We start from the raw sequence: 27,718 nt of genomic DNA, 5'->3' as shown, positions 1-27,718 counted from the left end.
CTGACTTATACTGCATCCAAACAGGTATTAAAGCAAATTTAAGACCAAAGTTTGTGTGTACAATTGTTGAACTTTGGGAGGGGAGTGCTAGTTATAGAGAGCAAATTTTGTACAAAGTAAGTCCATGATGTCCCTGTGGTAATGATGTGGGTTTGGTGAATTGTCATCAGTTTATGTAAAACGAACAGACGTGAATAAAACACTATTAAATCTACTCATTTTCCTGGTCACTGATTCTTCAATTCCTTGCTGTCTTCCGGAAAGAGCAGATTATTAAATTTTCAGAATTCAGCTGTTTTTGTTTTCTCCTTCTCCTTCAATGCTAGTGCACAACATATCTTGTTTGCTAGCTTCTGACAGGGAAGGGAGGGGGGAGAAGGGATGGATGGGAGTACCTGAGTGGGGAAGCAGGTCGGTATGTTAAGCTTTTCGCATAGTACAAAGAAATATACTTCTGTCAATTCATATCATTTTCTCAAACTCTCGTGGTCCTTTCAGACAACAATTGGCTACCAGTTTAATTAGTTTAACAATTATTCTTTGCATAATTCTCTACACCTTGTGTGTAGACTTAAAGTCCAATTATTGACATGGAAGGGATTAATTCTTCCTTCGCCGTATAGGGTTTTTTTCAGTAGAATTTTGCACACACTTTAGTTTATTGGTCGTATAAATATTGAATGCATACAGAAATGAGGGTCAAACTTCAAGTGATGTTTCAGACTTTAACATACAAGTTTGGACCATCCTTCATTTGTCTCATACCACCCACTAGTCTGTATCTGTTTACTTTATTTGTTTATGATTCCATGGTACGTGGTATTTATAGGCCTAAGTGGACCATCATTCCTACTTGAAGTTCAGTATACTAGCGGCATGTGTGGTAGAACTCTGGCATTGCGAGATAGGGTACCATACTGTCCAGGTTTCACTGTTCAGTCAGCGGGTCTCTGCTGTTCTCGGTCTCACCCCAATAATTCAGTTTTAGAGCAGCGGAGTAGTGTGTTTCAAACAGGCTTCATTTTTCATAATTATTACAAATGATTGGTTGAGCACTGGTCTGAATCCTCTGCCATATACCGATAGTCATCTCGAACATGTCTCAATGGCCCTGGGTCTCATGTAATTTGGATAACTAAATGAACGCCCACAGCTTACGAGTGATTGGAGACCGACGCCGAGATGATGGACATTCTTTGTGAACAAGTCTGCGGAGTCGACAACTAGCTCGGGTCCATTTGAATGAAGCCGGACTGGAATGTCTTGGACTCGAATATACACAAATCAAATTTTGACTACCAACATTGAGCGTATGGATTCATTAAAATGATCAATAACGAACGTGTCTTCAAACAATGCATAGGCTAAAGGATTTTGGTCACATATAAACGAATTACAATGTACACACGATTTTTTTCTGGCAGCAAATTCAAACCTTAAATCGTTTACAATCCTCGCCACCGTCCAGAATGACAGCTCCCTAATTGATTAATATAGATCTGCGTATATTCTCTTACATAACAAAGCTGCCTTTTTCCCCCTAATCCCTCCCCGTCCCCTCATCCTGCAAACAGATTTATGTCGCTGTGGGAACCACTGAACCTAGTAAATGATCTTACAACTCACTATTTGATAACACTTCACTTGACTCGGCTGTTTGAAAATACACATATTTTTGCATGAACTAATATGAAAAAGAAAAAAAATTTACACTTTAGATGATCCAATATTGTGTTCATGCTAATCACATTATGATTCATTAGCTGGCTGGTTAGCCGAGAATGTGCCGTACGCTCTTCTGTAGAGTAACATTGGTGCTGCTTGTATCTATGGAAACATGACGCTTTGACGAGACTGCTGCCCTCTACAAAGTGCAATGACCGAATTTCGAATTAACGGTTTACATATGGACATGCTTATCGCAATCGTTATATTACACACACTCAGTATAGTATAGAGCACATACACTATACACAGACCTCTGCAGATCTAAGCATGGCGTTGGCCGCATCCGGAGGGACTGTGAATTCTCCTCAAAGTAGACACGAAAAAAGCCTAGGTTTACTGACGACTCGATTTGTCGAGCTGTTACAAGAAGCTCAGGATGGAGTTTTAGATCTCAAAAATGCAAGTATTATCTTTTATATTTGGAAACCCTTGAGAAAAGTTGTGACGTGGTTTTGTTTTGATTGGTGTGCCTCGTGCATGTGATGGTATGTCAAACACCATAAATCCTTTGTTCCCACAGTGAAGCAACGTTTGAAATTCCTCATACTTGACGTCGTTTGGACACAGTTGCCATTAGTGGTAGTTGTCAAGCTCATTCTAAGTTAAAAATGCATTTTGCATTAGATAAAGCTCCTTTATACTACAATGATTCATATTTTGAAAAGCTTTACAGGGCGGTGTTCAGGACATACACTTCAGACTGGGCTTGCCTAAAATCATGTTTCACTACAGACTCATATTCATAGCAATACGTAGTATTTAGGCTAGGACACAGCAACCTGGTACCGTTTAGAAACCACCTGTAGCAGTAGCAGTAAGTTGAGACTGAGAGTTCGATTGGAAAAATCACTTACTGTAGAGAAAACTCCTTTGGTACAAGTGGTAGCTTGGTGTAAATGTGGTTGATATACCAGGACAGGCTGAGGCAATACAACCATGTTTTCCTTGGGTTAACCGTATTAACCCACAGGAGGAATTTTATAGTATTTCTCGAGCACTCACCTGAAGGCAGTGTGGATGACAACTTAACTTAAACAATTAATTAGTGAAAATGAGGTTTCATAGGTAGCCTGGTAGTTACAATTGTCACAGTGGTATTTGAACATGAAATAAGGACGTAGGCCTTTCGGTTAAACTGATGGTGAATGACTGTTCGTTGGCTAATTTGACTGAGTAGATTCACATAACAAACAGCTGATATGATTTCAACATCCTTGGTGACAACAGGGACTCCCATTCCAGATGTAACGGCTAGGCAATGTACTGTATACATGGAATTAAGGTGATGGGATGTAGCTCTTAAAACCAGTTTTCCAACCTATGGTTATTTCTGTTGTTTATGAACATACCGATCACATGGTACACTGGCTTGTGTTGAGAATTACCCATCATGATTGTTTTAGTTAGAACAGAATTGATCTTTTATTTCCACACAATGTTAGGTGATAAGATTCTACAGAATGAAAAAAATGTTTTTCAAGCAGATGACCATCAATTTCTTGTGAAGTTTTCATCGTTTCTTCTAAGTTTTCTAAAAAAAAATATATTGCCTTTTTTTTTTGCTTTCAGGCTGCAGATAAACTTGCTGTGAGACAAAAACGGAGAATCTACGATATTACAAATGTTTTAGAAGGAATTGGATTGATTGAAAAGAAATCAAAAAATAGTATTCAATGGAAGTAAGTTATATATAACCTATTAGATTCTTTGATTAAGATTGCTGCACCCTACCACCGTCAAATCGAAACAGTTGCAATTTCTATTTTGGATTGCGTATTAGAATAGCATGGAAGAGACTTGGGCTCAAAATAACCAGCAGCGCAGACATCAATTTCCCACCTGGCAGTGCCTCTTCAATTTCAATTTTAATGCCCTTAAAACATCACCTGTTTGGGATGGCAACGAACAATTTGCCCCTTTTCAAGTTGCCATACTGGCCTGATTATTTATCTTGAACATGAACTTCATGTGGCAACATTAAATCAGAGCTCAAAAGTTGCCGACAACTCCAGCAAAAAATATTCCCTTAAAAAAACAGCAGCTGCTGCTGGAGCTACCTAGAGATGAACGTTGTTATAAACGAACCCTTCATGTTTTCTCACATTTCTGTACGTGTTTTCTCTCACTTGGTGCCATTTTGAAAGTTGAAGAGATGTTGTGGTGCCTTGTTATTTCAAGGAAATCTAAAGCAATTTCTACAATTGCCCTGTAAAAGTAACGTTGACCCTCTGATTAAGTCAACCCCTGGTAGAGACCATTGTTTTGAGGTTTGTGCAATGTGACTACAGTATTAGTGTTTTAACACGTTTTAAGTACACTGAAGGTATCCCCATGGATGTTTCAGACACATACATTTTCTTAAAAAGTGATTACCTATTACATATTAAAATCAGCTCAGGATTATTTGATTGCTAGAAAACTCTGAATGTGCATCAAATCGGACTGATCATCAGTACATCCTTGTGAATCGATCGATATGGTTCTAATAATTGGTGTTTTTTTTTTTTTGCTTATACTTCAGGGGTGGTGGACCAGGCACCAACACCAAAGAGGCTAGCGAGAGAGTAGAAATACTGAAACAAGAAATCAGTACCCTGGATGAAGTAGAGGCAGAACTGGATCAACAACACAAGAGAGTCAATCAAAGCATCAGGAATGTACAAGATGATCAAGAGAACAGTAGATATCCTTTGAAATGATAATCATCTTCATCAACATGTCTTCTCCATTCCAAAGTCTTGATAAAATTAAGTGCCACTCTTGTTTGTGCATTCTTAGTAGACAGACCTCGAAATCGGGACTACATCTCGTTTGCTGGACAGAAAAAAAGGACCCTCGCAGTTTACTACAATTCGGCATTCAGAACAGGGACACATCGTCAGTCGAAGAACTGGCATGATTTGTGTATCAGGCTTCAGCCCCATAGTACTGTACTGCTTACTTGTTAGATTTTATTGAGATGCTTTCATAAGCCTGTAGAATAAACCGATATGTGTTGTCATTCAGGAAAATGCCAAAGTAGAACTTACCAAGTAGGTTTTTTTGAGCACATATATTATATATATATATTTTTTAAGTGGCTAAAATATGGAAATTCCAGACTGATGGATAAGTTTGTTGTTATCCCCTGTTTGGATATTGAATTGCTTTAATATGATGCGATATCAAATAACAGTAAATTCCTAATCTGTTTCCACTCCTTTTGAAGTGATTATTGCGCAATGCCGTCATTTGTGCCCGTAGATTTTATATACTGTAATTGTGGTCACTGAAAACTTGACAGTTAATCAACTCTAGCCGACTTTGAAATGTTTCTGTCACACTTATGAAGTAGACCTACCGGTAAGCCACTTGCGAAAGTCAGAAACAAAAGATTATATTCTTTAACTTGATGCTTTTCTACATTAGCGTATGTCACTCACGAAGATTTGTGTAAGTGCTTTAAAGGAGACACACTACTAGCCATAAAAGCCCCATCGGGAACTCAACTAGAAGTACCAGTGCCAGAAGTGGTAAGTATTAAGCAGTAATGCTGTCTAGTTTCCTTCAAGGTAAAATGGAATCCATGGGCTCCATGCTAAAATGTCAGGTGAAGGGAGGAGCAGAAGAAAGCAAAATGAAAGTAACATGTGAAGCAAAGTTGTGTGGGCAGTTACGTCTACGACATCGTAGGGTATCTCTATAAATACTGATGCATACATAACAGTGTGAATTCCATCACAAACAATCCCTTCAGGTCAAAGAAGGATGTTTTCAGACATAACATTTCACATAAATTTGTAAAAACTTTTCAAAAATGTGAGATCCAAACATCAAAATATTGAGTGGGTTGGGTGATTTCTTTAAACTTCCCGTTACATTTTTTCCTAGACATTCAATTCAGAATTACTTGAGGGGTAGGTCTCTCGTTCCTTGGGTCAGACTCGTAAGCCTGTTTAAATAATATTAATGTTGTCTGAATGTATTGCGAGTCATGAAGAATCATTTCCCGTTTGGGGTCGCAGTTTTGGGTCACCCTCTCATTCTTTTTAAGCTACTGACGAATTCGTATTATCACTCCTCATCAGCAATGATTTGTTGATATTTTCAATTGATAAATAATTGTTATGACATTTTTTTAAAGTTCACATGATGTTTGAAGAATGATCTTCTGTTGATCGCTTATTTCTTCACCTGCCAGGCCAGTTGATCTGTTTAAAGGCATTGAAGACTCGCCCCACCGCGGGCCGCGCTCTGAAAAAGTTAACTCTCCGTTGCCTGCAAATGACGTTTTCTTCTTGTCGCTACAAAATGCAGACAGTAATGAAACGTGATACCTTGTTATCTTTTATGTAGACCTGAGATGTCCACGCTGCTATGTACACTTTGTTGTGGGTATTGACCGCAGCTGTATGTATTGACTGTACACTAGTGTCTAATTACCGACGGTAGCAAGCTGTGTGTGTGCATATTTTCTGGGATGGATGGTGGTGTCTAACACTTCTGTTACAACTCATTCGAAACTAGGTCAGATTTCCGGCATGAGACGTTTCTTTGTGCGCGAGTCTTCACACCCTTTAATAATAATTGACACCGATGGTTCATCTGCTTTAGGCAATAGTTGGGCGATTTATGCGTCAATCAAAAGTAGCATACTGCCGTACTGGAGAAAACTAAGGGAAAGAGATAGTTTGAGAGAGAATGAATGAGTCATATAACAGGAGTCCTAAGATGAGGAAATATGAAAAGTGAAGCTATGAAACTCCTATAAGCATCCTTTTCTGACTGCATCAAGGTTTTGCTCTAATCTATAAATGGCTTGGTTGTGCAAGGCTTTTAACCGTAGGGGAAATGAATGGATTACAAGAACAGCAAACAAGAACAGTCATTTATTGCAGAGTTGTTCCCGTCACTCGGTTTCTACCAAAATAGTAGAAAGTGAAAGCGAAGATTGAGATCCGTGTTCTGCAATGTGTGTAAAACTGCATGTGGGAGTTGTCATTGTCAATTTTCAAATCAAGGTCACCTTTCAGTTTTCAGTGTCGATAATGAAAAAAAGAAATCTGGACATGGAATCTGTGGGTGGATTGCAAAAGCTTTCTAGGAATTTGTTATCCCTGAATGAAGAGTCGAAGAGGGATTTCAAGCTATTAAAACTGGAATAGAACATCGAATGGGTGTGGTATTCTCCATTATGTTGTCATTGGAAGTTAATCGTGTGATTTCTGTATAAACACAAACAAAGTTTGTGAAGAGGGACAGTTTTGTAAGAATCACTATGGTGGTTTTTTGGTGGTAGTTTGAATGCTTAATTTTGGCATAATTTGAGATCATTATTTCTCATTTATTTAACTCAAAGCCAGACAAAAGTGACATACCTAAGGATTGTTATTTTTTGAAGAAATATGAAGGATTGAGGAAAAGAACAGATCCTGTCTATTTCTATTTCACAAAACTCATTTTGATGTAACCTCTCAATAACTGTAAATTGATGATGTTCACAGTCAAAGAATGTTTCACAACAAAATAGAAAGCCTGTTCTATATATCTTAAATGCACTGTAGGCCGTCTATGTCTAACTTCATGAACGTTGACATGATCAACCCTAACTGACCCCAAACATCGAACCAAAACATCCAGTATTACCTGAAAAATACTTCTTACAGAAGACGTACATCCATTCTTGAGTCTTAAAAAGAATTAAATCATCACCCTACTTCAAGTTAGTTACAACATGTTTATAAGATTCACTTTATTGGTAAAGCACAAATTTATGTCAAAATGCCTGTGACTATAACTATAACACTGCCTGTGATGTCACACCTTGACATGACATCACTTCTCTATGTATTCTACTGGATCAGAAAGTCCCTTCAGCCGAGTTTTTCCAAAATCAGAACTTGGTCAACACTATCTTTTCATAAAACTCCCAGTTGAGGTTTTTGCAATCAAATTTGGGGAATATTGCTGAGGTGTTTCAAGACTGCAAATAAACTGCAAGAACTTAAAATTACAAAATCCCTCACAGTTGATGTTTATGTGGGATTCACAGTTAACTTCCCACATGTTTTGTTTGAAAACATTTCCTCCCAAAACTACCTTCTCTTCAAAGAATTGTGCAATACTGTCGGTATATTCAGAAAGTTGCTATGGTGATGCATATGAGCTTAACCGTCAATGGGGTGATGTAACCCAACGTTGTCATGGCCTTTTCTTACAATATAATGCTGTCTGGATTTTTTTTTTGAAATATTTCTTTAATATCTCAGCTCATATTGCCTGTTCCATGTCAGTCTCATACAGAAAGCTACTAGTGCCAAATATAAATGGCTTATTGCACTCTATCTGTTGAGTAATATGTGTAACAAAATCAACACAAACCAGACTGCACAACTCTTTTGTGATGACTACAAGGAGGAAGAGAAGTTGTTTATGAGAAGGATTGGATTGCAAAAAATTAGTTAACCAAACGAAAAAAAAATAATATCTCTTCTCCCTAGCAAAAAAACAATGTATTGTTAAATACAGATGAACCACCCGAGTGGGTGCAATGATTGTTTTCTATTTGATATGCATATAAAATATGTTATTTCCTTCCGTCAATACATAATTATGCATTGAATTTATTTTTGCTTTACATAGGAGGATGGTAGTGCAAAGTATTATGTTAATGAATGTCAAGAATAGATCAGTTTAATGAGGTCTGTAAACATGCAGAGAACCCTGGAAGGTTTAACAGAGATAAGACTCATTACTCTCGTTAGCATTCAGTGCAACAAACCCCTGTAATTGTTGAGTCCTCGATTTAAACTTACACCCGATATTTCGTGGAAAACCACTCTCGTGATGATGAAAGTTGAGTTAATTGCTAGCCTTCAATTTAGTTTTAGGGTTACTTCACTCTCGACAGGATAAAAATAGCTCGTTCTTGTGTGGCAATGTTGTTTCCTTATTGGTCTGAAGTAGTTTAACTAGTACTATGTGGAGGCTGTGAGTTGATTTTTTTTTTTTTTTTGGTTGTACTTTTCTTTGGAATGAAAAAGTCTATTGTCTGTACATGGTTTTGTAAGGTAAAGCGACTGGTTGCATTTTCATTTAAAAATCACACAACCCTGTCTTGTAACACTTCCCTAAAGGAAAACTTAACTACATTCAATGTTCTCATATGTAATGTGTGGGCTATCTGTATGGTAAAACTTTGTTCCTTGCAGCATTATAGAAGCTAGTATGTTACCAACATTTCTTTGTTAACTAATAAAATATGATACAGTTTTTACAAGCCTCTATTGCAAGGCTTCTCAATTTATTTTTGACAAGACCAGATAGAAACATTAGTTGAAGCAAATAGCCAACGAGAACCAAAATCTCACATTATATCTGGATCAAGCAGTAAGGAGGGAAGGCTGGTTGCTAGGGTCCCTATGAGAGGCCTGTCTACCTGATAAGTGCCAAATTTGTGGGTCAAGTTTGTTCATTATTGGATTGAAATATGTCTCGGGTTGGATTTGGTCCATAGGGCTCCTGAGCCTCCTGATTAAAACTTCTGCTCTAAAGCAAGCCTTTCAAGGTAACAAGAAATTTCATTGACACTCTCAGTGGGGGCCTAAACGTCATAGAATTGCTCAGACTTTTGAATTTTTCTCTTCGACATTTGCATAGACAGTAGACACAGATTGGTCACCAATACAGCATAATTATTTAATTTAGTCTATAAATAGCTTTAGGGCCAAGGGATGTCACTTTGCAACAGTTCTCTCGTTAGTCTGCTCTTCAGGGGCCCAACTGAATTTAGGTGAAAACTATCAAATATGGCCTGCCATGATGCCCAGAGGGTGTGCAGATCAAACACTCACTGTGAGACTCTCATGTGAACCCAGTTCATCGACTATCTATCAGATGTTGTTTAAGTCTAGACTCTCACGTGAACACAATACATTGACTATCAGATGTTGTTTAAGTCTAGGCTCTCATGTGAATACAGTACATTAATTATCAGATGTTGTTTAAGTCTAGCCAGACATTTCAAAGCCAGACTCACCCTTGAACAATGAAACATATTTACAATACTATCTAGTTCTCTGTCGTTTTGACCAGAATAAAGTACAATGAGTGTGAACGTACCTGAGGGTTTACTGTCTGATTCTCTTTAACTTTGCAAAGTTTCCAAAGACAATTTGTCACGGTTATGATGAGGAAGTGGGAACTGGGAGGCCAGTCACTAATTAGTTGATGTTCGGATCTGATTTCAACGAGAAAAACAAACGGAGGAAGTCAATTATCCCTGTCTTTCCATTTACATTATTTATTCTGTAATCGGATTTTTAAGGTGTATTCTGAATATTTCCTTGTTCTCTATAGATCTTGATGCACAGAAAAAAATGTGATTTCTTCGTTGATTGTACTTGTGTGTAAATCGCTATATTATATAAGTTTTTTTCCCCACAGTATGTGTTGACTGTAAACATTTTATCAGTTTAATGGGACAGAAAATAATATATGTATCTGATAGAATAAACAGCCGAGAAAAATCTTGCTGTGTTTGGGAGATACTAGTTGAAAAGGGTGTGCCTGGTGGTACTGTAAATGACACAATAAATCTGTGTTGTCATAATGCAATTAGGATATGAAATTTTTTACAAACTCATTGTTTTTCTTGTGATATATTCAAAATAGAATATTTTTGGCAATCTTGACAATGAAACAAAACCAATCACTTGGTCATGTTGAGAGCTTCAATATTTTTCATTCAGGGCCATTCCGTGTCAAATCACAGATGGCTGTTGCTGGACCCCCTCCCATAATGACCACACTCATTGCCACCGTGGCATTTTTAGCATTTTCTTGATTTTTGAGGTCTGATGTCTCAGCAATTAAACATCCTACTACGGTACAACCTTCCTATTACAGAAGCCTTTAGATTCTACAGTATCCCAAAGAAATGGAAAATATAAAAAAAATTAAGCTACAAGCCATCTATTAGGACAAAAATAACAACTTCATAGGATTTCTTAGAATAGTGATGTACTTACTGAGTAAGTGTAGCGGGGACTATTGTTTTGAAATGATATACCATTTCCTTTATGATATTCAAGATAACCATGAAGCCAATGTCATATAAATTTGCATTGGTTTCATAGAGCTCCAATTATACCGGTTCTGGGCATTCCCAAGATAATTTCCCTCACTCTCAATTTACAGTCGGTTAACTATATGCGTGTACAGATATGGGGATTTCCAATACAAGAATTGCTGCATTTACATGGCATGTCTGTTTTTAAATTATGTTTTAAATTATGTTTTAAATTATGTTAACCTTCTGACAAATATTGAATTGGATAAAAAGTTTTGATATTTGGCACATGAAAATACCACCTATAACGTTAGGTTTTCACATGAAAACTTTGCATATTTATATACTTGTGCCTAATTGATTTGAGCAAAATTGTAGATTGTATTCCGAGATCTGTTTACAATGTAACAAAGTGTTAGGCCTAATGCGACGGCTATGGATTTGAGGCATTTCTGCCGAGATTAATATCATTTTTTAAGGGCATTGCGGCAAACATCGAAACGTTGAAAATAATGGAGATAAGAGGGTCCACGGTAAAAGGGAGGTGATGTGCAGGGAAGCATGGCCTTTTGCAAATTGTGAGAAAAAGAAACATCAAATTACAAATTAGTGCATCAAATACTGCATCAAATACTGCACTACGGAGCATTCAATGCCTAAACATAACCTATACTAAGCTAACCAACATACAGTAGGACTTATCCAGCACATTTGTTAATTCGCGGAATTGGTATTGTTACCATGCTTAATACTGTGCCGAGAAATATAAAGTCACTAACCTGCTACCACGAGGTAAGCAAAATCGGCGACCCTGGCAGCCTAATTTGATGAAATTACATCGTGAAAGACGTACAGAGGGTGTCTTTATTTTAATGTTTCGTAGTAAAAGAACAAACCTAGAGAACATCAGCTATATTTTCACCTTCCATATGTTTTGAATAATGATATTTTCACCTTCCATATGTTTTTGAATAATCGGTATGACATATATAACTGGTATTCCACATAATTTTTACCGATGCTGATTATGTTCCGATTATGCAATAATCGGCCCGATTCCGATTATCGTTTGAACACTAGTTGTGAATACATGTATACAGTATGGTGGTTGTGAATACATGTATTCAGTATGGTGGTTGTGAATACATGTATTCAGTATGGTGGTTGTGAATACATACAGTACAGTATGGTGGTTGTGAATACGTACAGTATGGTGGTTGTGAATACATACAGTATGGTGGTTGTGAATACATACAGTACAGTATGGTGGTTGTGAATACATACAGTACAGTATGGTGGTTGTGAATACATACAGTACAGTATGGTGGTTGTGAATACCTACAGTACAGTATGGTGGTTGTGAATACCTACAGTACAGTATGGTGGTTGTGAATACCTACAGTACAGTATGGTGGTTGTGAATACATACAGTACAGTATGGTGGTTGTGAATACATACAGTACAGTATGGTGGTTGTGAATACATACAGTACAGTATGGTGGTTGTGAATACCTACAGTACAGTATGGTGGTTGTGAATACATACAGTACAGTATGGTTGTTGTGAATACATACAGTACAGTATGGTGGTTGTGAATACATACAGTACAGTATGGTGGTTGTGAATACATACAGTACAGTATGGTGGTTGTGAATACATACAGTACAGTATGGTGGTTGTGAATACATACAGTACAGTATGGTGGTTGTGAATACATACAGTACAGTATGGTGGTTGTGAATACATGTACAGTACAGTATGGTGGTTGTGAATACATACAGTACAGTATGGTGGTTGTGAATACATGTACAGTACAGTATGGTGGTTGTGAATACATACAGTACAGTATGGTGGTTGTGAATACATGTACAGTACAGTATGGTGGTTGTGAATACACTTATAGTGGTTGTGAATACATACAGTATCATGGTTGTGAATACATACAGTATCTTGGTTGTGAATACATACTGTACAGTATGTTGGTATTTACTAAATATTAGCAGTCAGACCAGGCTTCCTTTTCGGAGTCCTTTACTCTGTTGTTGTGACTCTGCAAGAGTTATGGGTCCTGTTGTCTAACTTGTGTGTTCATGGTCGTCTTTGTCTGCTAAAATAGTATAATTGGTTGAAAATAGTCTAAGGATTGGACAATGATGCGCGTTATTCTTTTTTTCTACTGTAGAATGTAAAAATTCTGTCGTTAGTTTCTGTTCCCGTTGAAGCCTGTGTTCGTCTTATTTGATTCTATTTGGCAAAACCTAACACAGAATCTTGTTACACAGTCTGCTACTGTAGATTTTCATAGTAGCGAAACCCGGAGAAAAAAGAGGGAAAACTTTAATTTTTAGTAATTTCGGGTAGATATGTCATAATAATTGTCATCGCTTAAAGGTGACCATTTCAGATATACTCCTCAAGATACCATGTTTTACTGCTTTGGTACAAATTCATCTAAATTATCTGCATCGCTTTCATGAATTCATTTATTTCATTCCAGGGTCCTGACAAATCAAAACGATATCAGATTCATTTGAAGTCCCACAACGGAGCTATTTATGTAATATTAGTGAATAAAGATGATGCCTCAAGTCCACCTGTGGTAGTCCCTGTACCCCCTCAGGACCCCCAAGTTTTATCTGCCGTTGCAGCAAACAGTGGAGGTAAGTCTTCTGGGCATGCTCATAGAGTATAGTTCTGTTACATCCTTGATGATACTCTCACTAAATTTTGATGTTTTGAATCAAACTCTGTACTTTTGTCAATATCACTGAGCTGTGTGGTATGGTATTTGCTGCTGCCATCCTGTAACCATGGAGTTTTGCTTTAGTCTACCTGCTAGCTCTGCCATCTGTGGTGGTCAGTAGCTCCAAGATGTGAACTAACATATTACATACAGTAGCTACTGGGGCCTTTGGTCAGGTCAAATTGCAAAATGTGTGTGTGGGGGGGGGGGGGATCTTTAAGCATTGGTCTCCCTCCAATAGAAATTATGAATTTTGGCTTTTAGTTATTCATGAGCATTCTGTGGTTTGAAGAAACATTGTCGATATTGACCGTAGAAGTATTGTTGGCTCAATATGATTTATAAAAACCTGCTGTAACTATTTTGAATAAAAGAAAATTCAGGATCGTGCTGTGTGTGTGAGAGCTTACATAATGAAATCAATTAATGTCATTATTGGCTCTCATCTGTATAAATTTGTTTCTCTAGTTGTTAGTGCTGATAGTCGACTCTATCTTTTGTAGTTGGTTAATCGCATATCTCTTCTAGTGATTACTCGGTTACAGATATGACCTCATCTCTGTCATTTTTACATTTCAGAAATAGTCAAAACAAATCTTTTTCCATGGTGCACTGTCTTTATTTGTTCTTTCGTATCTTAATGCGTGGTGTCTAAATCATGTTAAAACATCTTATCAAACAAAAACTGTGGACAAGTTTAAATCAACGTTTCTTAAAATCATCCATATAGTAAATCAAAAACTTGAGAATGAAACTACGAGGCTACTACAGCTACAAGCACTAATGAAAGCAAACAATGGTTGTAACACCTTGTAGCGGTGTCATGATCAGTATGCAATTTTGCACATTGAAATGAAACTCCACCGCAATCGACACACTCTATCAGACATCCGATAAATACGAACCCGGCCACTAATGAAGTAATTGTAAACATGTCTGAAGGAATGACAAATACTTGGCAATCGTAAAAGAATGATTAGTTACGAAATTGCGATTATATGTGCAATGATTAAACATTGCTAGGACTGAATGTTGCAACAAGCGTATTACTGACAAGCAAATGCATGAATCTAACTGGAGCAGATACTTGCCAATTTTTAACACAGCACAGTGCTAGTGTAGCATTGTGAGAACCTGTATACTTTTAGCGATATTTGCTGAGAAACTGCTTTAGCCTTGTTTTTGATAGCTAGGCTATTTTTCAAAAGCAGATTATGTGTAGTGCTAGCTTGTAGCAGAGTAATCGCAACTTAGGTTTTGAGGGCGATTACTCAAACTTCCAAAGTGTAATCGCGACTACTGGCAATTAATCGATTACGACTATCAGCACTGCAAGTTGTCAGTAACATTCAACCAAACTCTCATAAATTCTAACCTTTGACCTACATGTATACATGAATATATGTGATTCCTCAATTTCCTTGTGAGTTTTACGTAAACATTTATGGTATCTAGGCGTATGTGAGTTTCAATTTGCTATACTGAGCTGTGAGCAGCAATAAAGGGAATATTGAGTGAAAGCAAGAATACAGGCAGGTCTGGAGTGCCAAGACTTTACGTACGAACCGCTGCGCTTGTAATTACAGTATATAGTATGCTACTGGCAGTGTTAAGTGGAAGATAGCCTACCAAAGTTCACATATATAGCATCAGATTTCAAATGCAGAAAGGAAGGGCAATGCCGTGAGACAAAGAGTGCCATGTTTTAATGTTTTTTCATGTCTCGTAAAATCCCTCAGTTCATTGAAAGAGGGGACTGACTTTATGGAAAGGTATGGGATAAAGGGAGAGGAGATGCTTATGATGGGATAGGTAAACAGGCAGGGGATCCAGGGGTTTGGAAGGGGCTGGGTTATTAATTTATCTTTCTTCTAAATTACATTCTGCTGCCAGCTGTAAAAAGGTCTATTACAACATCTTTTCTGCTGAATTGCCTCCCGGAGGTCAAATTGGGAAATCAGATATCGTCACAAACAGCTCACTACGCCTTTTTTTTTGTGTGGACATTTTGTGACATTGATAAGACTTAATATATGCTATACATTGTACACATCAATGAACTGGCCGCCCATTTTGTCTTGTGAAACATTGATGGCAACTTTGATGCTTGGGAACGTTTATAGTTCTGCAATAATATGTATTATCAACCAGATCCAATGATGTTCATGTACAGTAGTCCCGGGCTTGATGTTGCTAAAGGGTTTATCTTTGCACCTATCCTTTTCACACCCTAAGTCACTTGTGCATACTTTCTGTTCTGTTCTCAAATGTATATAGTGTTCACTGATAACTATGATACACTGAGTAACTAAACGTAACCAAACATTGGCAAGCCACTTGTGGGCTTGAGTCCATTGTAAGAATTTGTGGTGAACCCCAAGCCAACATTGCCATCCTTTATTTATAGTTATACAAGCCATACATGTATTATACCAGTAAGCCAATGTAGACACTATATCAGTGCAGTTCTGAATTTTTTGCTTCAGTGGCTAGTGACCAGTATTCTGTACATAGCCAGGTGGGTCCGCTGTTCAAGAACTTGAGATATTGAGTGTGTGGGTGGTGGATAGAATTAAATTTCAATGATACTGTATTACAACAATATTGACATTGACTTGTAATATCATGTTTCCTTCAGTGCTTCTAATTAGCTGGTAGAATTTAAAATTACTCTTTTAGATATATATCTTTGTTCTCTGTGTAGTCTATGCATGTAAACGTAGTAATTTTGTCATATCTGGAGAACAGATTCAGTGTGGTTGCTGATTGAAAGCAAACTGAACTTTCTTCCCACCATTTCCAGGGCAGGAAATGTATGGGGGCAATGAGTTGTAGCTTTTTACCCCAAAACCAAGGCAGGAAATAAACAGTATGGGGTCAGGAAGTAGGCAAAGATGGTTTTAATGACTTAGAAGGCATAACTTTCAATTGACAAAGTGCTATGTAAAGTTGATAAAGTTGAGGATTTTATCAAAATGAGTTTTAAATGACTCAGGTGTCACATCTATTTCCATAAACAATACAAGTTGCAATGTCAGCAGTTCCAGCAGTACAGTAATTGCCTCAGATACTAATTGGTAGTGTTGTAACTAATTGAACATTATTACCAGGCTCTGTTTTAGAGGAAATGCTGAAAGTACAAGTTTATTTAATCAGAGACTGCTAATCCTCTTTCAACCGGATTAACAATTCCGGATTAAGTACAGTGGTCAGCGTATCATTTCATATTCATGAATGTTATGAAGCACAATGAAGGGTGCAATAACAATGATAATTAGTTGTTGCTAGGCAATAGTTACACCTTCTTAGTTCTTACAAGCAAAGTAGACTGGGTAGAGTATTATGCATTGAACAAGAGTACAACAGCATAATTACATGGATGTACTGTAAAGCTAATTTTATGCTGCATGCATCTAGGGTAGTTAAATGTTATGTTGTGTGTACAACACACAGACTGGGTACAGTACTGTACCTGTTTCTTATGCATTGAGCATAAAGTACAACAGCATAATTACATGGATGTACTGTAAAGCTAATTTTATGCTGCATGCATCTAGGGTAGTTAAATGTTATGTTGTGTGTACAACACACAGACTGGGTACAGTACTGTACCTGTTTCTTATGCATTGAGCATAAAGTACAACAGCATAATTTACATGGATTTATTATAAAGCTAATGTTATGCTGCATGCATCTAGGGTAGTTAAATGTAATGTTGTGTGTACACCACATAGAATTACGGTAGTGTGTAACTTTTTATTTCATCTGTGAAGTTATTTATAATTAATGCAAGCAGCGAGGCTGCAACTTTCAATTAATTGTACCAATATCCTACAATTGCTGGTCAAGAATGAAACACTTGCATGCAATGTTTCCACCCCAGAGAGGGTTGTTTCTCTCATCTTCTGTTAAGAAGTTTCATAACCTGAATTGGTGGATGCCTGTATTTGGTGCTACAGGACAATTCCCCCATTGAATGAATTAACCGTGGAACATATCACAGTGTAACAAAAACCTACCAACAATAACATCGGACCTTGGTAACAGAACTCTCTGTACAGAAATAATGCCTCCGATCATACTGCAACTGATTAGAAAAAAAAATCATTTTTGCTGGCAGTATTAGTGTATCATATTATGTGATTTCTGCTTGCCTTGTGTGGTTAAGTTTGACTGAAACCCTCATGCAGTTGAACCATAGGGATGGCTTAAAGCAGATCTATATTTCAGGTTACTACCATATGATTATTAAATATTTCAAATACCATAAACTGGCAGTTCATTAGCTTGGCTTTTCAAAAATTCAAATATCAATTCAATAAAGAAGAAGTTAAGGAAGAAATATCAAAAGGAGAAAACAAAATGATTGTGTTTTTCTTTACTCTAGTCACATTTCATTTAAGTTCATAAAGGATCTTGTCTCAGTTTAGTAAATGTAAGCTGCTTTTGTAGGTTTTGTCAAATTTATGACTGAAGACAATCAGCTACTTTTCTTTGATGTTATTGACCAGACAGGAAGTGGACTCTTTCTTTTATGTCTATATTTTCCCCCTTTTCGGTTCCTAACGAACACACAAAATATTTTCTATTTCTACTGACATATCTGGATTTCTAAAAGTGTATTTTTTTTATTCACAGCAAGTACCTCTCTAGCTAGTAGATTGGTCCCAGCAGCAGACGTAACCCCTAGCCATCCATCAGGGCACAACCTTCGCAGTTCACGACAGCGTGGCGTACCGTTAGCTACCGTACAAATTAAAGAAGAACCAGTAGCCGAGGAAAAGCCTACAATTGTTGAGATCAAAGTAGAATCACCGGAAGTTGTAGAGAAAAGTCCAGGTAAGCCAGACAGTGGAAGGCTCTGCGTTTACTCTGTGTTCAGTTTTTCAGTTTCATTTAAAAGCCAAGGGGTCAAAACAGTTAGATACTTCAAATACGGTTTCACATTCGAGTGAAATAAAAAAAAAAAAGGAGTTTATTTGTCACATATTTAATAACTTGTGCTCCCCACGGACAGATCTTTGCCGAAAACTGGCTGAAATAGTAAAGGAGGTTTGTAACATTGTTGGTACAGGTAGGCAGCCCGAGCCTAAGCTATGTCTGTGACTTTCTCCTGATAAGTGAGCAGCACTGCCAAAATAAATTCAACTGCATAGTTCAGGTTTAAAATTATACAGTCTGCATCAACTGTTAACAAAACAGAGTGGTTATAAGTTCTGTCTTCCTGTTGTACACTTAATACAGTAACAGGTCATGTTCCAGACATTTGAATTCCATGTTGTGACAACACTGTGTGTAAATCAATGCCATGGTAACAAGATCAATTGCTCCTATGAATATTCATTTTCCTGTTTCAGCTGAAAGTCTAAGTGATTTGCATAGAGAGATGTTGCTGGATGATTCATATACCACTCCATTCGTTGATGACTTGTTTGAATTAAGTGGTAAGTACAATTATTTATTTCATCCGATCCAAGCTTTCACTCCTCCCCTGCATGGCTAACATGGACAGAGAGAACCGCCTCTTGTTTGCAGGATAACTCTAAAAAAGAAAAAAATCCTATTAAATGAATAAAGAAATTAGCAGTTCCAAAAGTCAGTTAGATGCCTTCTTTGTGTTGCACTCTCCCCCACCGAGGCCTGGCACATCCTCATCACTTGTTTCAGCTGTAACAATAATAAGCAGCATTAGTACTTTTCTTCACAAAAGAGATTTAAATGGGAACCGACCTGCTGACATCTGCTCCCCCCCCCTGCCTCGGATATGCAGGGTGTGTCTATCACACAGTGCCTGCAACATTTATAGAAATTGAGCTCTTCAATAACTTCAATATAAAAGGCGGGGTTGCAGCGTAGGCGAATGAAGGAATTGGATACCTTTACAAAGATGAGAGGGCATTAATACTTCGTCTGGCAAAGCTTAGTAACACACAATACAGACTAACCAACTTACTACACAAATGCAGAGATGTATAGTTGAATGTTATGCTGTAACCAAGTAGTAGAAAAATGAAACTTTAAGAACTCAGGAGAGGGCTACGTACATGGTATGCTGTGCCCCTTGTTTGATGTATTACAGTGTATGGTTTCTACGATTATTGACTGCTCTTTCCTCATAGACTGGTGGTCATATACCAGTGGGCCCCATCTCAATTGACCACATCCTCAGAGGTGAGTCTGTCGATGGGTTGCTGCTAGTCTTAAAATATTCACCTATTCAGGTCGGCCATGTTTCTTCCCTTCATTATTATTATTTATTATCTTTAATATTTTTTTTTATGTCACTTTTGATAGTTTCACAACCTCTTTCTTTCGGGCAGACAGACACTTTCTTGCAAAGAGTGACTTTCATACTGTCTTAAGATAAATCAAGAATTTTGTATATTGCTTGTAACATTTGCCTAGCAATATTGAGGATTTTGAACTTTGTTTTGTTTATCAAGTTTTTAAACAAAACAGTAACAGTCTTGTACACATGGAACTGTCAGTTTTATAGTTAATGAGAGAATTATAAAGAACTATAACAGTTTAAGCTATGAAATCAGAATTGTTGACAATACATGCAACATGTACATGTGTATACTTGATGTGTCATTCTTTGGGTAGGTTCAGATAGATTTCTGCATGGGTAGTAGGTCCACAATTGACAGTGGGTGGTTACCGTGGTTATTACCTGAATACGTGAATTAAATGTTGCACTCAGTGTTAGCAATTTCCGTGGAACTCACAATTCATTTATTTTGTGTCTGGATGTTTTACCATTGATTCCCACATGTGCAGTACAGTAACTGTTAGTTCTGTACTTTCTGAAGTGCCAGTCGTTCTGTGTACGGTATGCCAGCCTACTGGTATCCCACGGTCTGTGATAACCTTTTCACATTTGTGACAGCACTTAACAACATTTGTCAAGTTACTCAACTAATCCTCAAAATTGTTATTTTATTTTACAATGACGAACCCTAATGTTGTTCAGGATGTGCTGTTTTATTGTTATTTACCTCTTCTCCTAGTTAAGTTATCTGCAGTACTGAACTATTTTAAAGATGTAATGAAAACCTCATTAAGATCTTCCATTTCATCTCAGAGAACTTTTTAGTGAAAAACTTAACCTAACGGTTCCTTTGATTATCCGATGGATGGCCCATTAAAAATCGTCAGCACATAGTAACACTATGGCAACACACTGCAATGTTCTCAACTTAAAAATTCTTTAAGTTTTCGTTTAGTTCACAAAAAGTGTAGCCGTGAATGGGAATTAAGAATGTGTGTCCTGTTTGATACTGTCGTTGGTGGTGTTGGGTTGGCGTGGTGTTGAAGCTGAAGAAATCCCTGATTTCTGCTCATTCCTGTAATGTTCGTATTAAAAGAAGAGATGTTACCTAGGTTTTGTATCGGTTTCATCATAGTTGTTTCACAGCACACATGAAACCCAATTTAATTTTACTAATCCTACCCAGACGAATCAGCAATGCCTAATTGACTAAAGAAAGATCCGTACTGTTCATGTTGGAGTTGTGTCGTTTTCTTGTTTACTTGTTTATCTATCTTCACACACTAATCAATCAAGTCGTAAAGTAATCAAGGGTGTATATAATAGAAGATGACTGTAGCTACAGTACTTTCAAGTTTGCCCCCATTAGGGATGGGAACCCGGAACCTGGAGGACTGACTGAGAAAATTAATTCCCGGTCCAAGCCAGAAATATGTAACAAATCACCAGCATCGTCCTCCATACAGTTTTTGCCTTTTGGGTTTCGATAACCAAAAAAAAATTGTAACCTTTGATGATGGTGAATGTGTTTGTGCGTTTGTAACACCCATCTTGTAAACACGATATCTGAAGAAGAGAAGGACGGACTAATTTCATATTTGGTACACATTCAGAACGAAGCCTATAGGTTTTGGTGGGGGTCAAAGGTCATTTTGGGTCACTAGGGGTCAAATTCACTCCCCTCTTACTTGTCTCTCTACACTAACGCACCTTCCTAAACATAATATGGCAAGAGAAGCTTGGACAAATTGCATACTTGGTAATTTTGTACCATGTTGAGTACAAGTAGCCTAATGTGGGCAGAGGTCAATGGTCATTCGAGTTCACCTGGTGTCAAATTGTGAAAACCACGTTTTACACAATATTTCAACAAGGACAGATGTCATATTTAGTATGTTGATGTATCTATCATATTTAGTACAAGAAACCTGTTGTTGAGGTCAATGGTGATTTCAGGACAGCCTGTGTCATTCTAAATTTATTGTTTGGCACATCACACTGCTTTACTAAGATTGAGTATGTTGTACACCCTCACTATACATTAAGTCAGATTCATGAAGAAAACTGCTCATATTACATCATCGAAACCACAATGCATCTTTGCATTCTGATTTTTTTTTTTCCTTTGAAGCAATGGAAGGGAGGAATAAATTCATTTGTACTCTTCTGTAATTTCATCATTTGGGGATATCTTCCCTCATCTCTTGATGCGTTAAATTTGGTGAAAATATGGTACTATTCCTGATCAACTGTGTATGTTTATTGTTAGATGTGCACACTATACTGTGTAGCCATAAGCAATCCCTCTGCATTGAGTGCTTGCACACTTTTAATGCAACAAAACTTGACCTTTGTACTCTGTGCAGCCTGTGACAAATTAGTGGAATGTATCCCCACAAAAGTTTGAACAGAATCTTTCCATAGTTGAAACTAATCAAGCAACATGTGATAATGTGATCTGTCCTTACTAACACAATAACAGACATCACTATTAAACAATAAGGGTTGATTGAATGTCTGACTAATCTATAAATAGCCAGGACTTCCTCCCAGAGCACTAGCAAAATATACAGTAAAATTATCTGCCATTGCTTAATTATGGCAATTTGATGCCAAACATACCCCAACTAATGCTTACAGGAATTCTTCAATCAAGCAAAGCACATATTCATTATTCACAAGTAATTCATTCAATTGGGTTTTGCACTGTTAGGCTTGAAAGGCTCTAGAGATGCACACAGTTGGAAGGTTATAAAACTCAGTTCACAGGTTAAATGAACAGCTGTTTACAGTCATGCTATATACATAACTGAAGGTCTGCATAGCCTATACATAGTAGCAGTTGGCCTATGCATACCTAGGCCTAGGAAGGTTATATCGTTGAATGCATAATGCACAGGTGCGCAGGGGACCTACAGTTATTAGCAAACAGGTACTCGGGAGCTTATGTATACCAGTAGTATAGGCCAAGGAGGGTTATAGGTTGAATGCATCGGTACAGGGGTGCAGGGGGGGGAAGCCAACAGAGATTAACAAACATGTACTCGCGAGCAAAGTTTTGAGCCATTTCCATCACTAGCCTTCATTGATAATCCCCATTCCCCATTCCTTTCATTCCCCTGCGATTGCTCTTTCCCTTATGCTATTCTTCCCTTCCTAAGACTTCAAAATAGGAACAAATTTTGTCCCTCAATAATGTTTTGATAATTTGATGTCCTAATTGGTGCACATAACCATCATTTTGAGGTTTATTTGATGAATTTATTGGATGCTATTGGATATTTATATACAGTAGCAATGTAGTTCACTAGTTTAAGTGGACACTAGACTTCCTCATAACATTAACTTAGCTTATACCCTACTCCCCACCTGACTTTAGAAAGTTGTTTGCCTCATTAGCCCTTTATTCCAGAATCCATCACTGTCCATTGCCTTTCAACTCCTATTGGACAATTGGCTTGAAATATCTGTCCTTTATCATGTACCTTGAAATATTTACCTTTAACCAGTCTACTTTGTGAGTAAAAGTAAAAGTTTAAATGGAAATTTATGGTTTGAATCCCAAGGTTTGAATCTCAAGGTTTGAATCCCAAAGTTAAACCTCATCTCAGATTGGTCATCTTCCTTGTAAGACTGGGTATATTCAAAACTTTTTGTTCGTTCGATCTCAAAGGGATTTCTTTGAGAAGTAATTCTACTGAATTTTCAAATCCCACGTGCCATTTCAAGTGCTTACAATCTAGCTAAAGTGCTGTTAGCATTCCCAATGAATTTATTGTTTGTTTATCTTTTCTGGAAGACATTAGCTGGAAACTCAAAATGGTAAGAATAAAACCTAAACTCTCTGCTTAATATAATGTTACACATTACGACAATTCTTTGTATTTTTTTCAGATTATGCCCCATTTTTGAGCCTGTCGCCCCCGCCAACGGATCATGACTACCACTACAATCTGGAAGAGAGCGAGGGTGTTACAGACGTTTTTGATATTCCACTTCTGATGTCATAGTTACCTTTTAATTAATTCAGTACTTAGGACAGTTTGTACAATGACGATGATGGAAGTTTGTTAGAATTTTTTTTTTTTTTTTTTTTTTTTTTGGTACAAGGGTCGGGAGGTCTCTGTATAACCGCCAACTTGTGAAGTGAGATTTTCTGTGTGTGTGTGTTGTGGTAGTGAAATAAGTCTACCATATGCAATCAGTTGCAAATTTATGTTATGGAATAATTTATGATGCTATTGAAGAAAATGTTGTCTACTAGTTTACAGTCTGTTGATATAACTCGGGTGATGGAGCAGTGATTTCATGAGGAGGTTCTCTGGTCAGTTTGTTTCAGACATTTATTTTTAAGTCTTGATGTGAGTTTAGTGTCCTAGATACAAGAACCTTTAACTGGTCAAAAATATACACTATTATAATGTGGTTACTGCACAAACCAACCACACATCAAATCCAATGTATCAGGCACAGGTTAGTTTTTGTGTGTTCATTCAGCTGGATTTGTGTTTGTTTTTTTCAAAAGTTGGTCGCAACTCTTGTATTTAACCATTATGTAGAACTTGTGCCTCTGTTAACCACACAATTAAGTCTTTGCAAAATGTCCATTGTCATTATCGTTTGTTGTGTATCAAATTTAGAGATTACAGTGAATAATTTAAGAGGTCATTTTACAGTTTGTGCTTCTGCTATTATCTGCCATGCATATTTTTAGGTCACTTTTATAATTGTTTCAGTTATTAGAAACGTAACAAACAGCTTAATTTGAGCAGTGTGTAATAGGATATCAAGATAGTGTGACTGTTAGTTGGTTTCCAAGCATATACTAGACCACAAACACTCGAGTAGTTTGGGTGATCAATTTCCATGTCAGATTTATCAAAAGAAAAAAGATTTCCTTCTGTGAAGTTAATGTTATTTCCTCAAAACTTTTTCTTTCTGATTTGTATCAATAGCAAACCATTCAAGGTCAAATATTTCAGGTCCAGTTGTGAAAATTAGCTAATTGATTCTTTTGTGAAATTGTGAAAGTAAGGTAGCCAAAATGAAAAGTCATTACTGAAAATCATGTTGCAAAGAAAAACCTGGCAAATGTAATTATATCATTTTGGACCAATGGTAGCTGTTTGAAATTATATTTCGTTTCTTAATCTGTGAGGTTCCCGAGAAGCTATGGATAGGCCGAAGCAAAGCAATAGTGGAGATACTCTCCTGTGCATTGTTTAACTAATTCCATGAAAATGTGGGATAAGACAAACTTTGAAACCTGTGTCATTTCTCTCGGTTTAAGCTGCTGTCGAGTAACTCATGAATAATCATTTCATTGCTTCGTAATTGGGATAACGAGGGCGGTATCCCACATTCTCACTTCAACAAAATAATTCTGTCTTTGTAAAAGCCTAAATGTGGGAAGCTGGTGGAAATGTCTCACAACTCAGTTCAGGATAAGAATTCTTATAATATAGTTGGGAGAAACATAAAAAATGGCCAAGTTTTATCTTGGTGCAACTGTTCACCATTTCCCCAATATTGCTGGTAGATTGAGTCACAGTGTGCACCACGAGCTAACTTGAAGCAAGCAGGTGTACGGTCATAGATTGGACATTGACCAAACTTCATGTCAAAATATCTTGATAACAGCATGAACGAATCAAATAAAAATGTCACCAACATTCCTCTTGAACCTAAAAAGATATAATATCTTAACTATCCATTTTCACACAAGAAATCACCAAACCTGTTGACTAGCTGGTTATTCATATTACTATATCATTATTAACTATAGTGATAAAATAACTTGCAGAGCCTTCTCCTCTATCTAATTCGGAGGTCGGTTTTGTCAGAAAGGGCTTTCCCCAAAGATCCTTATCAGAATTGAAGAGGAAACTAAATAAAAAAACTTATTAAATATTACCTTAAATTAAGGACATGATTTTAACGATTATATCGGAGAGAGTTTGTGGCTATTTTATTTGCAAGAATAGTAGTTCATACCTTCCTGTTTGTGTACGTATTCTTTGGGCAAAGAGGTGGAAATATCACAATCATATATTTACTATTAAAAGCACTATGGTCTAAATTGATTTTAAGAGTTTTGTTATCAAAAATATTTTATGACATAAAGGCACAAACATACAGTATTTGACAGAGAAATATAACCGTCGATGAAAAGTAGGTAAAGTATAGATGTATTCCTAGACTTGAAATGTCTTAAATAAAAAACTTTAAATCAAGTAGCCTCATATTATTTTCAAAAATTTTTTATTACTAAGGATTACTCTAAAGAACAGGTTGGAAAGATGCCTTGAGCCTCCCGTTTGTCGGTAAAAACCGTTTTGTGTTCTCTGATAATTAATTATCTTTCCTACATATCTGTCATGACTCGCCTAAAATTGTCTCCAGTATCGAAATGCTGGTATTTTGGAGATTCGATTAGTTACATTTGTTAACAATCTGGTAGTGCCATGCTCAACCATCGAATAAACATTTAAGGTTTTCAGGAAATGGAAAGAAAGTTAAGTAAAGGCTTAGACCAATAAGCCTGCACTCGTATTAATGTAAGTTGGTTATCAACTTCAAAGATTCGATGTAAATTTGCGAATCGGAATTTCCTTGAAAGTACTCAACTTTGGTGTATAACCTGTGAAATTATGGAGCAGCCAATGAATATGCATCTATGCATAATTATGTAATGGTTCGTTGCAGTATTCATTGGGTGTTCCAACCTGCATAATATCATCTCAACCCATTCATTTCCTAGTCTTGGGTTTGGCCATCTCATCTCTAACAAGAAATAGCATCTAAATAAGCAGGTTGTTGGGTTGACAGAGTTTAATTTTTTTCCTTATTATTCCCTACGAGAATTGTCATAACATTAGCTTGACGAGTTCATTTTCACTTCAAATAATGATTTCAAAAGTCAAATCATTTTAACGATCGATTTCCCGTTTGCTTTTTACCCATATTTTATGTACTATTATGAGAGATTGTAATGTTCGAAAATGGCAAATCAAACTTTATCATTCGTTCGTTTTTAGCTTCACTTGTTGAAAACATCTTGAAGGCTTGTCTAAGTTTAATCTAGGTTTGGTTAAACTGCCAGCCAATCGCAAAGAGCAGCCAAGTCCAAAATTATGGAGAAATATCGTTTGTTTGTTTGTTTCTTTTCTTGAAAATTTGAATAAAATTTCAATTTTATGATGTATGATCTTTTTTTCTTTTTTTGAAAGACAAAATTCAAATTGAATTGAGTACTATGAATTGTTGACTAATTAAGCATTTTTATTTTGTCTTATTTGTATCCATGGTTGTTATAATTGTCAACAAATTAAGATATTGGGGCACTTGTATTCCAACTAATAATCCCATTATCAGATTATAAATTTAAAATCTTCATCAACCAAAACAGATTATAAATTTAAAATCTTCAACACGGGGGGGTGCTAACCTAGACTTTACTAGTCTGATACACACACAACTTTTTTCTTCTTTTTTTACCGATTTGGCAGAAAATAGCAATTTCAGTGTTTTTCTGTAAATCTGTTCCTTTGCCCTTTAAGAAGTTATCCTCTACAGCTTAAGAAAACATATCTCATTAAGAAACAGAAGCCTAATTATGATGTGACCATTTATTGTTAAATGGTCTAGATGTGACAAGCTTGGTTTTAATATGGGAAAGAAGGGTAACCAATATTGTCATAAAGTGTACCTGTGTGGTTGTCATTCTCATCTGGTCACGTTCAATAGGTGGAATGGATTCAGTCTATTATTATTTATTTTTTTTTTTTCTCAATCATTTGTGGTTGTACACAATGGTTGCTATGACCTATGCAGTAAAATGTAGTGTAGATATCTATATATCAATTTGCTGCTTTATATGAATCAAATGTGGAGAATAAAAACATTCTGGAAGGATTTTCATACTTGA

The 27,718-nt window shown here is 36.8% G+C and overlaps 1 protein-coding gene across 2 annotated transcripts; it reads left to right on the top strand.

Moving 5' to 3' along the window:
• The first annotated feature begins 1,940 nt into the window (after positions 1–1,940).
• On the top strand, positions 1,941–27,718 carry LOC139965802 (transcription factor E2F5-like). Of its 2 annotated transcripts, XM_071968514.1 has the most exons (9): positions 1,941–2,127; positions 3,298–3,407; positions 4,250–4,413; positions 5,134–5,240; positions 13,275–13,437; positions 18,159–18,359; positions 18,878–18,964; positions 19,640–19,691; positions 23,686–27,718. In XM_071968514.1, exons 1-8 carry the CDS (start codon positions 1,996–1,998, stop codon positions 19,675–19,677), a joined length of 1,002 nt encoding a protein of 333 aa, XP_071824615.1. In that variant the 5' UTR covers positions 1,941–1,995; the 3' UTR covers positions 19,678–19,691; positions 23,686–27,718. The 2 variants fall into 2 exon arrangements, with proteins under 2 accessions (XP_071824615.1, XP_071824614.1); XM_071968513.1 differs by lacking the exon at positions 19,640–19,691.

Source organism: Apostichopus japonicus, chromosome 3, assembly GCF_037975245.1.
Source record: "Apostichopus japonicus isolate 1M-3 chromosome 3, ASM3797524v1, whole genome shotgun sequence".
Taxonomy (NCBI): domain Eukaryota; kingdom Metazoa; phylum Echinodermata; class Holothuroidea; order Aspidochirotida; family Stichopodidae; genus Apostichopus; species Apostichopus japonicus.
The sequence above is the reverse complement of the archived record's forward strand: the minus strand, read 5'-3'. Positions and strand labels throughout refer to the sequence as shown.

Bases quoted from the DNA above. Each gene is read 5' to 3' on its own strand.
- LOC139965802 (XM_071968513.1), top strand. From the start codon at position 1,996: ATGGCGTTGGCCGCATCCGGAGGGACTGTGAATTCTCCTCAAAGTAGA. The intron at 3,408-4,249 runs GTAAGTTATATA...CTTATACTTCAG, and splicing joins AAAAATAGTATTCAATGGAA to GGGTGGTGGACCAGGCACCA. The intron at 13,438-18,158 runs GTAAGTCTTCTG...TTTTATTCACAG, and splicing joins CGTTGCAGCAAACAGTGGAG to CAAGTACCTCTCTAGCTAGT.